Below are 13,482 nucleotides of genomic sequence, written 5' to 3'. Positions count from 1 at the left end.
TGTACTCTTGCCCTGAGGTACTTGTAGCAGGCAAGGCAGGCGAGATCTGTTTCAAAGAAATCACGGTGGTGGCGTGCAGGCGAATGGCTCAGCAGGACCCAGGCCAAGTAGTGAGGCCTGAGGACTAAGCAGGCTGCTGTTGAGTGTGGGAGGGAAAAGCAGCGAGACTGGACGGATACTCTTGAGAAAGCGTCTGCAGGACGGAGGAGAGGGATGGCTCAATGCTGAGCACAGATTTCTGAATGAGCAGGGCTGCCATTCACCACTGGGGTGGGGAAGTGAGGAGTGCTGGGGAATGGGGAGGGGTAACAATCTGACCCTACAGAGTCGTAGGTGCTAGCAAGTGAGATATCTAGAGAGCAGCTGGGATCTGGGCAGAGGAAGTGGATCCTCACACGTGAGGAGAGCAGAGCCCTACTGCCAGGACGCTTCCACCCCCACAATGGACCCTACTCTGAACTATTTGCCCCATGACCTTGGTAGCACTAGTTTGCTGAGCTGAAAAAGCCTTTTGGCACAATCTCTCTAAAATGGACAGCAGGCCTTCCTGGAGAAGGGGTGTAGTGCATGATCCCAGCACAGCCTCAGAGAAGGAAGGACAGAAAGTAACATATCCTCTCAATCATCCTCAGCATATACCACAAAAGAAAGCAACTCCAAGGTAAACTCAGAGTCACATGAACAAAAGCACTTTCACCACCCAAGACCTGGTAAGAATGTGATGAAACTGACATACTTCATGCCTGTACAGGGCAGAGTGCTTTGGAAGACACTACAGCAGAGGTAGAAACCTTAAGAATAGAACTGTGGGGGGCACCTGGGTGGCTCAGTTGGTTGGGCGTCTGCCTTCGGCTCAGGTCATGATCTCCGAGTCCTGGGATCGAGCCCCACATCAGGCTCCCTGCTCAACGGAGAGTCTGCTTCTCCCTCTGCCCCTCCCCCCAGCTCATGCTTTCTCTCAAATAAATAAAATCTTAAAAAATATATAAAAAGAATAGAACTATGGGCACCAGGCCTGAGGTGCACCCGCAACACCCACCCTAAAATGTGCTTCACTTCCAATAAGAGGCCAAGTAACCCTGATGGTGAGGCAGAATGGCTTCCCTTTTAACTGGAAAACATAGGCCCTTCCAAGGGATCTGACAGGCTACATTCAGTGAGTGGCAGTCCCAAATCTAGAGATTGAAGGACTCAGGAATTCATCCTCTCACATGTCAAAACCACTCAAGAATGCCAACAGTGTGAAAATCCACCTCGGGTGCCTGGGTGGCTCAGATGGTTAAGCGTCTGCCTTCGGCTCAGGTCATGATCCCAGGGTCCTGGGATCGAGTCCTGCATCCGGCTCCCTGCACCATGGGGAAGCATGCTTCTCCCTCTCCCACTCCCCCTGCTTGTGTTCCCTCTCTCGCTAGGTCTCTGTCAAATAAATAAATAAAATCTTTAAAAAAAAAAAAGAAAAGAAAATCCACCTCTTTGTCATCTAGCATGCCCACGTTTTGCACGGTTTACGAACAACCCCACTCTAGAATGTGTGCTCACCACGGCCCAGTGAGCTCTGTGAGCAGTGGGGACAAGGGCGGGAGATTCTGGCCCAGCTGCCACAGAGCAGAGAAGGTTTGAATTTTCTAGTTTTATTTCTCATATTTTACTTCCTCTATTTGAGTCTTTTCCAATGAGCACATACTTTTAAAAAACCAAGTTAGAGGATTACATAAATCAAATGGATTTGCCCCACCCCCAGCCCTCCCTAGCCAAGGGGAGGGGCAGACACTGTGGGCAGCATGGGTCTCTGACACCCAACCAGGCACATTACCAGCTTTATTCTTCGCAAGTTTTTTGCTGCTTGCAGTTCCAGATCCATAGGTCACACCATCAATGGTCACCGAGGCACCAAAAGGCTCACTTGGGTTCTCTTAAAATTAAAATCACGGTTTTAAAAATACTTGCCAAGACAATAAAAGCGCGCACGCACGCACACATACAATCTGCTCGCACCAACAGACAAGGCGGGGTCAGGGCTACTGCTGAAAGGCAGAGACGGGGGCTCCCTGAGGCATGGAGATAGGGCCAAGGATTGGTCAGCAGGCAGAGAGCATGCCAGGAAAACTGGGAAACGGGGGACCATAGGTTCGTAAGCTGGAGGGGAAACAGGAGGCCAGAGGCCAAGCCACCAGGGACAGGGATCAATGTCTGTGAAGGATGGACAGAGGACTGTGAACAGCAGAGATGCTGAAGCCAAGGGAACAACATTAAAACAATGAGTGACTCCTGGGTTCAGGGTTCTACAGGGAAGACAAACTAGTTTTCACAAAGGTGTGATGTGGATGGTGACAGGAGAAGGGCTGGTGGGAAGTGCAGGCCGGAGGCCCCTTCATCCACCTCGGGGCAGGTGGAGACAGTGGGGGGCCTTCCTCAGAGCAAGGGATGAGAAGAAGGTGGGAGTGGGGGGAGTGTGGATAAAGAAAGGGGGAAGCAGGGGCATTTGTCCTCAGAAGGGACACACAGCTGTAAACACAACCCGCCCACCTGCAGCACGCTTCTCCCCGCCCTGCCCTTTCACTTCTATCCCAGCAGAGTGGGGTTAATGATCAGTTCCCGCCTCCCCAGCCGTGACCCCAGAGAGGTGTAGGATTCTTCAGGGCCAAGATGAGGGAAGTCAAACTTACCACATTCAAAGAAATTATAAACGGGGCGGACCTTGAGGACGCGCTGCATGTACTCGTGCAGGATACAGACCTCGGACTTCCCGTTGGGGTTAATGACAAACTCTGTGACAAGAAGGCCTATCTCAGCAACAGCGTGAGGACCTGCCGCAAGCTAGCACTCGGGACCTGGCACCATCCAAGTTAGCGACTCACTGAATTAGGGGCTCACCACCGTGAACGTAGTGCACCTCTGCATTCGTAGGGTAAACATAAGCTTTGAAGTAAATGCAACTCGCACACAAAGCATATGTTCTAAGACCATCAAGTGAAAAACAACAGGATAACCAATCTGCCCAAGATAAAATTTACGTGCCCCAACTCACCTTTCTTTGTGGGTGCATCCTGCACAGACAGAGTGATGAGCTTCTGATTGGCCGGCAGGATGGGCCTCTCGGACTCGGCCTGTTTCCGTTTCATTTCTCGGTTAAACTGTCGCCGCTCGGCCCAAGTCCTGAATTTCTTCACAGTGACTTGCTCAAAGTCAAAACGCTTTTCCAGGTAGTTCCGAAATTCCTCAAGATCTGTGTGGATTTACCAGAGAACAAAACTGCTAACTTCCAACCTAAGAGTCATGTTCCCTCTGTCCAGTGAGTAGGATGGTGACGGGCTGCCCATCAAACAGGCCCCGCCATGCCATTCCCCACTCCCCTTTCCCTTTTGAAGGGCAAACAAAGCAAAGGATCAGGTCCTTTCTTTTTTCTTTTTTTAAGATTTTATTTATCTATTTGAGAGAGAGAGAGAGAGCGCAAGAGAGAGAGCACAAGTAGGGGAGAGGCGCAGAAGGAGAGGGAGAAGCAGGCTCCCCGCTTACATGGGGCTCGATCCCAGGACCCTGGGATCATGACCTGAGCTTAAGGCAGACACTTCAGACTGAGCCACCCAGGCGCCCCTGAACCAGGTCCTGTCACTCAAATTACTCAGGAAGGTCCCTTATGGACAAATTTCTGAAATGCTCTTTTAGTCTATTTGGAACAAGAGAAAAAAGAAAAAGCTTTAAACAAAAAAAAAAAAACCAGATGGCCTTCAAGACTTTTCTCCCTGTATCAAAACAAGTACCACAGCAGCCGAAGCACTGTGCACCTTGCGCTCTTCCCCTCCGGCCATCCTGGCTGCCTGCACACTCAGCAACACACCCAGGCAGCTAGGGCCCTGGCACCTGTCATGCCTCCCCCCACACAGCCCCTGGCCCAATCCCATTGCTCACCACCCACCTCCACTCAGTGAAGTTCCCAGGGGCCTCCTGCTTTTACTGTTGCACCCACTACCCCTCTCGCTCCCAGGATATCCTAGAGGGTCACATCACCCTCACTGGTTTCTTATGCAAGTGTAAGCCCTGAGGCAGGGACTCTTGTGGTTCACACCGAGCCCTAACAGCAATGCCTGTGGAAGTAGAGGGAGGAAGTCCATGTGCAAGACCGAGAAATACATGGTTAAAACACAAGGCTGTGAAACAATATACCTGCACCCACTTAGTTACACACTAAACCACGTATTTCTTTACATGTGAATGCAGGGAAAGAAGTCTGGAAATAAGTACAAGTGGTCACCTCTCCAAAAGGAGTAAAATTAGAAGTGAAAGAGAGGTCTTTTCCAAAAAACAAGAACACATTCAGGTGTTACATGTGCATAAAAGATGGATTTGAGGGGCGCCTGGGTGGCTCAGTTGTTAAGCGTCTGCCTTCGGCTCAGGTCGTGATCCCAGGGTCCTGGGATCAAGTCCCACATCAGGCTCCCTGCTCAGCTTCTCCCTCTCCCACTCCCCCTACTTGTGTTCCTGCTCTCGCGATCTCTCTCTCTGTCATAAATAAATAAAATCTTTTAAAAAAAAAGATGGATTTGAAAAAAGAAACCATTACGTTGAAGTCTTAAAGTGAAAACTCTGTTCCAGCTGGGTCCTTAGAAAAGCCCGGACACATGGACAGAAGACGGGGCAGCTAACGTGGATGGGGAGGGAGGCAACAGGCAGGCAGGTTGCAGAGAGATAGCAGTCTGTCCGTGGGGGGATGCTGGGGGCCAGTGACACACCCTGCCTTTCCCTAGATGCCTAAGGCTCCAACCAGCCCTCTCCACCAAGGCCCCTCCCTCAGCAGTGGTGCACCCCCCCCACCCCGCCCCAGCTTTTCTAGGCTCCACACACTTAAGAGTTACAAGGAAGGCTGGGCAGCAATATTCAGACAGTATCTAAATAGCAAAAACCAAAATCCTGAAAACACAAAGTCCTCTTTGAAAGAGATTCAGCAGGTGGGCTGAGAGAGGTCGGACACCACTGTAGACAACTAAGAATTTCACGGGTAGGCCTAAGCTAAAAGACACAGAAGAGAGAAGAGAAACACCAATACATAGCCAAAAGCAATTATGGGGTTGAAGAGGGAAACATCCACAGAATAGTGGCTGTCTCCCAGTACTGAATCTGTGGATTGAAGAAGTTCATTCTGAGCGCATCAAGACAGATCAAAACAACGCCACATGAGCATATCCTACTGAAAAACCAAGATTTCAGGAAAGGTCACAAAAGTAACCAGAGAAAAACGCCAGTGTGCACGGACAGTAGCCATCTCCACGGCAGCCCCGGCCATGTGGGGCCTGCAGACCCAGGCAGGTTCTAAGATCAGGGAGACAGGCATTTCCAACCACGAAAGAGTGGAGAGAGGTCCCCAGAAGTCCCTTCCTCACAGACAAAAGCAGGAACAGGTGGCCTCAGCAGGAGGAACGTGACCCCGGGGAAGGCGTGGAGTGCAGCCACATCCCTGCAGACGGATCCCAGCCAACAAGGAAGGAAGAAAGTTCACCCCAGAAACTTACCAACTGATTCGTCTTTGCACACCTCAACCTTGGCCTTCACCTGCCCCAGGGCCCCGGGGGCACCCTCAGCCCCCAGTGGGTCCTTCTCATCGAGGGCCCCCGAGTCAGCTCCCATGGAGTCAGGCTCTTCCAGGGGGAACTCCAACTCTGCAGATCGGCTCAGGGGCTTGACAGGGGACACTTCTCCACTGGGGGTGAGCTCACTGTTTTGCTCTCTTTCCTCATTGTCCTTCATTTTCTTGTAATGCAGACAAGGAATGCTGCTCAGAGGAGGATCATGTTTCTGTGGATAGTGAAATTGCAACACAGATTACAAGGATGACCTCAAAGCTCTGAACATCTGAAGCCTTCCACTTGCCTCTGCCTGGCTAGCATGCAAACACAGCGTGTGTATGTTCAGTCTGCAAACTTACAAGACTAAATTCATGACTGATGCATCCCCTACCCGTATGCTTCCCGTTCCCAGGAAGTACGGCCTGGACCAGGTGACCACCCGAGACTCTCTGTGTAGGTACACCGGGACTCCGGAGTTATGGAATGTCATGATCCACCCGTCGGGCAATGGTTCTGTAGGAGGACGGCCACGACCTGCACAGAAGACGAGAGCATCCTACAATCACTTCAGAAACACTCTGAGTTGTAGAGATGGCTTCAAAATTATGACACATGGCAGATAAAAATAGTAAAGTCAACCAAGGATTGATTGGAAAGAACCTCTAAGAACTAGGGGAGTAGAGGAGGACCCTCCCCTCCACCAGACAGAGCCTACCCAGCCCTGCCTGCCACTCAGCGCCTCCAATGCACGAAACTCTTCTCAATTGTTGTGCTTGTTTATATGGCTCCAACCCAGAGAATCTAAGTCCCTCCTCAATAGCAGGAAGCTGTCCACCTTGTTTACTGGTGTACTCTTGGGCCTAGAACAGCACATGGTGCACAAAGGAGCCTGGGATGAGGTTCTACAAGACAAGAGTCCTAGCCTCAGCTGCTGCCTGCACAGCTGTGGGCACCACGGCCATCAATCCCTCACTGCCTGCCTTGGCTATGGCCAGAGGCACCCCAGGGGCTGAGTAAACTTTGCTAACAAATTGCATGTCTGCCGACCACTGCTCCCTGTGACTCGACAGCAAGTGTTCATTGTACCTGAGCTGCATACTCTCACCAGCACGTGAAACTACTTCCAATTCATACATTTCTAAGTCAGTTTTAGAACACTACTCCCAACCCCTTCTTTGCTTTACAGGCGGTCAAAGAAAAAAGCTCAAGACTTGTTACCCACTTGACACCTGCCACTAACAGGCCCGGTGACTAGGAAAAGCACAAAGATTTAACTGAAACGTAATTCTCTAACAGGAATTGGGAACAAGTGAGAAATTTAGGGACAAAAGAAAAAAGCAAATGAAATTTTAAAAACACAGACATAATGAAATGGCATGAGGGACTCTCACGGACAAGGGAGTAGCATCCCAGTGCCTGGTCCCCACCCGGCAGTGTTAACCCTTGGCCTGACATCAGAACATAACAATCCTGGCTGGATGGCTGATGTCAGGATGGCCCCCAGGAGGGAGCACAACAGGTCAGAGGTGCACAGACACTGTCACACACTTTCCCCTACCCGGGCTAGAGCCAAGGAGCTGCCTCACACCATCTTTGGGCTAAGTCAGGACAAGGAGAAGCAAACAAAATGCTAGCAAAGTACAACAGGGGTCACTGGTGCACCTGGGCTACTCATTTGTAACAAGTAGCAGTCATAAAGCTGGCCCAGCCGTCTGAAGAGCTCACATGCAGCTTACACGCAGCCTGTGAGCCTGAGGCCCATGCCACAGCTCCTGGGAGGCAGCACGGTGGGGCAGGCTGCCAGGTGGGTGAGGTGGAGCAGAAGGCTGCAGAGGGAAAGGCAGAGCAGTGCCCGGTGCAGGCAGGCCCAGTGGCATCCCTGAAGTCATGGCCAGGCACACTGTGAACCTGAACCAGGCTGCTCAGAATGGACACGGCTTTGTGGCACCTAGCATAGCCACCCCGTCCACTCTGCAGTGGGAGACTGCACAACACCTGCCCTTCGATTTCCTCCCATCACGCCAAGCCACCTTCTGCACTCCCAGCCCTCAGCCTAAGGTCTCAACTGTGTGCCTGAGTCCCCACGCATCCGTTCAGCCCCTTCCCACTGCCCAATGCCCAGCCCCAGAAGCAACTCCAGGCCGACTGCCCCACCCCCCAAATCCAAGTGCAGCTTTGGAACACCTTCACCCCTACCACAGGAGCTCCCACTCTAGCCACCTAAAGTCCACACACCACGCTGCAGCCGTAGGAGCTGTGCCTTTAGACAAAAATTGTGTAACACCACCACCTGCCTGCTTCTAGAGGTTTCCCCTGACACTTGGTGGAGAATCCAGAAGCCAGACTACAACCATCACCTGCCACAGTGCTGCACCCACCTCTGGCCTCGGCCTCACATCCTCTAGTTGCCCATCTTGTCATCTCCCAGCAACTTCATCCCCCTCCACCACCCCATCAGAAGTGCCTCCCCACTCCCCTGCACAACACCAGCCGCTCCAGTGTGTGTCCACGCATGACACCACAATCTGCACCCGGGTCACTGTGCATCTGGTGCTTCCTTGTGTCTTGTCTGTCTCCCCTTCACCACACATGACTGTCCTCCCTCAAACATGTGCCCACTGCTAAGACCACTGCCTGGCACCCAAGGGCTCTCAAAACGGCACTTCTACCGCCCCACAAACACACTACTTTCTGACTGGCTGACTTACTTTTTAGCACAGTTTTAATCTTGGTCATCATTGGCTGCACACTTGTCTCTCCGTCAGATGGATGGTCACTGTCTCCTCCGTATTTCTCCTCCATTCGTCTCTTTTTGGGAGCACAAAGGCCCTCTTCCAGCAGAGCATCAACATCATTGTCAAAATCATCCTGCAAAACACGCTGTTCAGACACCAGGGCCCCCGGAGCCTGCATTCCTGTACCGTAGGCAAGCTTAACAGCATTAGTGAGAACAGACACAGAAATGAGGCACTCTCAAGTGGGGCCTAGGTATGCCTTTATGTTGCGTGATCATCTGAAAAACAAACAGGAAGAAACTGACAACTGCAACCAAAACACTTGACGCTTGGCACAGGTGCACACGCCACCAGGAAGCGCTTCTCAGCAGCACCTTCCAACTTAGGTTGCATAAAGGGTACAAGGTCGACTGCTCAGCCAAACCTTTCTTTAGGAAAATTTAAGAACCTGGACTTCTTACAGCTTTTTCTTTTCCACATTAACATTATTCCACCTGATATGGGTTTTTTTTTTCCTCTGCAACATCAGCTTTCAAAAGATGCTGCGGTTCCCAACACCTCTCTTTGGGTTTTGCTAAGAGTGCTCCAAAGGCGGGGTCGCCGACATACCTCATAGGAGAAGTTCAAGGCCTCTTCATCCACTCTGTCTCTCTGCACGATTGCTTTAGCCGTGAACCCGCCTGTTCCTTCTTCATCTAGCTCCAAATTGTCAGTAAAATCTTCTAACTCATCGAGCACTGCGTACTCCACTCTCTTTTCCTGATCCAGCTCAGTCTCCTCATCCTTCTTATCAGCACTCTCACCCCCTACACCTACCCCATTCCCAACACTCCCGCCAAAGGGACAAGCATGCACGTCTCCACTGACAGGGCTAAGGGCCAGACCGCACTCTGCGCGAGCGTCGCGCTCCACTCCTGTGTACAGCACCTTCCTGTCCTTACTCCTGCAGCTCTCGGTAAAGCTCACGCTAATCTTTACATCCTTAAGCAACTTAAGGTCAGGGGAGAACTTCCGGACCGCAGGTGCGTGCCGGGCGGTGCGCGGGCTGTGGCCACTACAGTTCGGGTCTATGAGGAGGCGGGCCTTAGAGAAGGATCCTTTGGAGAGAAGAGAAGCTCCGTAGAAGTTGAGCGGGTCCTCAGCAGGGGGTTCGGCCTGTCCATCACCACCAGAGCCAACGTCCATTACCTCTGCATCACTGGACGTTTGCAGGGGAGGTGGTGGAGACTGTTCACGGGGCAGCGCTTGAAAGGGGCAAGCTCGGTTCTCCATCACCGCTTCTCCTGCGGGCTCACGCGGGAGAGGAGAGGGACTCTCATATGTCTCCATAGTAAAAGTGGTTAAGACTATTTTAAAAGACCAGAGTTTTAAAAAACCTTACATAAATCTATACAGCTAACATGCACAAGTCCGCTGAGACCCGGGTGCCGTCCTGCCCGCGCTGCACACGCCGGCGGCTTAGTCAAGCTGGCCACATTGCTCTTTTCATTAATGTAGACAGCTTTTAGAACCACTGCCTCAATTATTGGAAATCACAATGCACTCAGCTTAAATGACTGACGACTAAGCGAGTCTGTCTTCATGCCAAAGTGGCACCTTTCTTCTTCCACCTGCAAAGAGATTTAAAAACATCGTCACAAAATGACAGAAACCTTCTGCTTCCCTGGTACTAAGAGTCAAGTGCTATTAACAGTGTAGTAAAGAACTTGAAATACTACTGCCTTAAAGAACCTTCTAGGCTTCAAAACAAACTAGCTCTACATTCTTCCTTCAGAACCTAAATTATAATTTAAGTCCTAAGTTAAATATCTTACTAATTGTCCACTGTAATTCCTACTTCAGAAGCACAAAAAGTATTATCTTAAGGCTCAAAAAAGATTTTTAAAAACTAGGCTAAGCTTCACCGCAGCATTCCCCTAACTCAGTTTATTAGGTAAGCAAGCTCGCGGTGCAAGGCTGCCCTTTCCAGAACACACATAAGGTGTGTGGCCTCCCTCTGGCCATCAGAGCGACATGGATCCACTCACCTGCTAGGGCTGGGTCAGTCAGAGGGCGAGGGCGAGTGCGAGACCCTCAGCTCAACTCTGCGGCACTAGGGCCTCAGAGGTACAGCCAGGCGCTCTGCTACCCAGGGACCCCAGGGCTCTCCTGGGCCCACAAGGTGGCGGGTGGACCGGGATAGTGATGCAGCGTGCTGAGGTCGCCAGAGGTGGCGTGGTTCTGTTCCCAGTAGAGGAGGGGATGGTGGCTGTGGGGAAGGGAACCTGGCCAGGGTTGGTCGGGGGAGCCTCAGGAGACAGCTGGAGCCAAGGCACAGGAAGTCCTGGGTGCCATCTGGAACCTGGCTCCCTCCTGGGGGCAATAAGGAGCCACCAAGGGTGAAGTGATTCCCATGCCACAATTCAGCCCCTATTTGAAAAAGGAAACTGACAGCTGTGCCAGGCCCAGTGCCTATGCCCGAGGCACAGAGGGCAGTCCTCCAGGCCAAAGCACAAAGGTGTGAATGAGGCTCTGGTGACGGGGCTGGAGCCCTCAAGAACAGTGAAGACACAGAACTGACCACACTGCTGACTGGGTAGAGGTGGAGAGCAAAGACAAGAGGAAACTGAAGGCAAATGAGGCTTCTCCCCTGGGAGGACACACGTGTTCCAGCATCAGGCAAGAGCCTGCCGAGGAGAATGGATGGAGCCTCTAGGCAGACCTGTCCAACAGGTGCTGAGGCCACAGCTCTGGAGCTGTGACTGGCCCAGAAACAGAAGGCCAGAACACATCAGCGAGGTGATAGTCGCCAAAACCACAGGAGAGAGGCTGCCCAGAGAGGCAACACAGACCAAGAAGAGGGTTAAGGATGCAACTCTGGGAAGCTTCCCTTCAGAGAAAAGACAACAAAAGGGATGACGTGAAAAGGCAGGTCAGAGGGACAATCCAAAAACCCAGAGGTCTGCAGGAGGGCCGGGCATCAAAGCAGGAGAAGCACGTGCAGACGCAAACGTGTATGCGCACACACTCCCACACCATGCAGACACACACACACACACACACACGAACATGCCATGCACACGGGTGCAGATACGCACATGCATGCCCATGCCCACATAGGGCAGGCCTGGCTGGCTGCATGGACAGAGCAGAAGACAGCAGACATCACACACTTAAGAAGTTTACAGTGAAGGAGTAGAGCGTGGTGGTTGTACTTTCAAGGAGACACAACATAAAAACCAAAGACTTACTCAGATTTAATTAATTCCTTCAACCAATATTCACTAGCCTTCTACTCTAAGGGATGTACTACCATGAGCAAGAGACAAGGTCTCCACCACCTGGACACAGATGGAAGGGCAATGACCACTGAGCTGTCACTCTATTTCCTAGACTCTAAGATGTCCTTACATTTCTGAATTCAATGGGAATTTTATCACAATACCTCCCCCAAAGGTGTATCTGTCAAAGGTGCTAAAGATCAAGGGAATACAGCATACAGATAACAAGACTCAGAACTGAGGTAAACGCTAAGGAGGCTGCAGCTGAACAGGCATGAGGAGAACCGAATGAAATAAGGCCAGTCTCCTGGCAACCAACAAAGATCATTTCAGAGAAGGACAGACAGGTCAGCATGTCCAGTGCTAAAGAACACAGATAAAAATCAGGACCAAACCCCTCAGCTTCTGGTAGGTCTGTGGAGACACTAGCCAAGAGCCAATCCAGTGATTCTGGGGGCTGAAGGGGGGGGGGGCTGAAGACAAAGGGTGGTACAGGATGGGGACACCTGCTAGTGTTAAAAGACCAAGCAGCTGCCATCACCAAAGCACAAAGCAAAGATGATAATGACAACAATGCAGAGGGTGGGGTCAGGGAGCCGTAGAGAAAAAAGAGTGTTCTTTCTCCCTGGAGGATCAGGAAAGCCTGCCCAGCCCCAGGGGGCAGCAGCTCAAGGCTCAGAACTCCGCAGTAGGGCAGTCCTGGGCAAGTTCCTTACTTTCCCCTGTAAGCTTGCTCTACTCATTCAACAAGTGTTTGCTGAATGCTTTCCACATGGCCCACGTACCATTCTAGATGCTAAGGACGCAGAACAGACAAAATCTGTACCCACAGAGCTCACTTTTTAGCAGGACAGATGGAGAAACAACTAAGAAAAGCTGATTAGTATTCAAGAGAAAACAAAGGGGGGGGCAGCTTCATAAAGGGCAGACAGCAAAGACTGCACAGTCGGAGTCCATCTGAAGGCAGAAGAGAGTGAGCTGGGTGGGTGGGAGCAAGGGACATTCCACGTGACAGAAGAGCAAAGACCCTGGGGTAGAAGTGCAGTGAAGGAGGTGAAAGCAGCGTGCTAAGTGAAACTGAGACCAGGACTGTGGCTCTTATCTTAAGAGATGGGCCACTGGACAGGAGGGTCCAAGCACTGAGGTGGCATGACCCAAGGACAGCAGTGGCAACCAACCCTCAGCCAGGCCCTGCTCTAAGAGTGTTATGCATTTTCACTCACCAGTTCTCACACAGCACTAAGAGAGAGGTTAAGGACAGAAAGGTTAAGCAACTTCCTCAAGGTCACACAGCTAGAAAGCAGTGAAGCTGCTTTACCACCCAGGCAAGCTGGCTCCCCTCCTCACTTCCTTGGTTTTACACTATCCTACAGTTTAAAAGAATCATTCTGTGTCCAGAAAAACTATCATGGGTGAGTGGCGGGGAGGAGCAAGAGTGAGAGCAAAGTGAAGAATTAAGAGGCTCACCAGGCAGTTCAGAATAGCACGTTAAGCTGGAGGTGGTAAGAAATTGTCCTGAGTGTTGCATGGAGGCCTAAGAGAGGAATCCAGGTGACTCTAAACTCATAAACGGAGTTGTCGTGCACTGAGGTAGTGAAGGCAGCATGAGAAGTGTTGTGGGGTGGGTGAAGATAAGGATTTAGGTTTGGCTATGGCTACTTGGCATCAGAGTAACATATGAAGATTTGGAAGAGACAGCAGCTCAGAAGGGAGGTCAGGGCTGGAGAAGGCGATGGGAGCTGTCAAGGAGAGAGGGCATTAAAGCCAGGAAGCTGGATGAGACCACCAAAAGGGGAAGGGCAGCTACTAAGAGGGACCAAGACCAGGCAATCCAGTGAGATTCATGTTTTCTACTACCAAGGTCACGGTCAGATTATAAAACAATCCCCAGGAAGTGCCCTACAGAGTGCCTGGCCATAAAGAGCT

The 13,482-nt window shown here is 51.3% G+C and overlaps 2 protein-coding genes across 4 annotated transcripts in view; both read right to left on the bottom strand.

The window, feature by feature from the left end:
- The window catches only part of DGCR8 (DGCR8 microprocessor complex subunit), a 28,192-nt gene extending 18,567 nt beyond the window's left edge, over positions 1 to 9,625 (bottom strand). For both annotated transcript variants that reach the window (XM_045887142.3, XM_064578033.1), the window contains exons 1-7: positions 8,906 to 9,625; positions 8,270 to 8,429; positions 5,953 to 6,095; positions 5,508 to 5,790; positions 3,029 to 3,226; positions 2,667 to 2,768; positions 1,814 to 1,912 (exon numbers count right to left, since the gene is read on the bottom strand). In XM_045887142.3, the coding sequence (XP_045743098.2) occupies positions 1,814 to 1,912; positions 2,667 to 2,768; positions 3,029 to 3,226; positions 5,508 to 5,790; positions 5,953 to 6,095; positions 8,270 to 8,429; positions 8,906 to 9,625 (1,705 nt within the window). The remainder of the gene's footprint in view (positions 1 to 1,813; positions 1,913 to 2,666; positions 2,769 to 3,028; positions 3,227 to 5,507; positions 5,791 to 5,952; positions 6,096 to 8,269; positions 8,430 to 8,905) is intronic.
- The window catches only part of TANGO2 (transport and golgi organization 2 homolog), a 48,322-nt gene continuing 44,371 nt past the window's right edge, over positions 9,532 to 13,482 (bottom strand). For both annotated transcript variants that reach the window (XM_064578034.1, XM_045887138.3), the window contains one exon: positions 9,532 to 9,906. The gene's annotated coding sequence lies outside the window, so the exon portion shown is untranslated. The remainder of the gene's footprint in view (positions 9,907 to 13,482) is intronic.

This window comes from Mirounga angustirostris, unplaced genomic scaffold (genome assembly GCF_029215605.1).
Source record: "Mirounga angustirostris isolate CCGP_5_RB_7025 unplaced genomic scaffold, mMirAng1.0.hap1 SCAF_14, whole genome shotgun sequence".
Classification (NCBI taxonomy): Eukaryota; Metazoa; Chordata; class Mammalia; order Carnivora; family Phocidae; genus Mirounga; species Mirounga angustirostris.
Note: the sequence above shows the minus strand (reverse complement) of the source record. Positions and strands in the feature narration are given on the sequence as shown.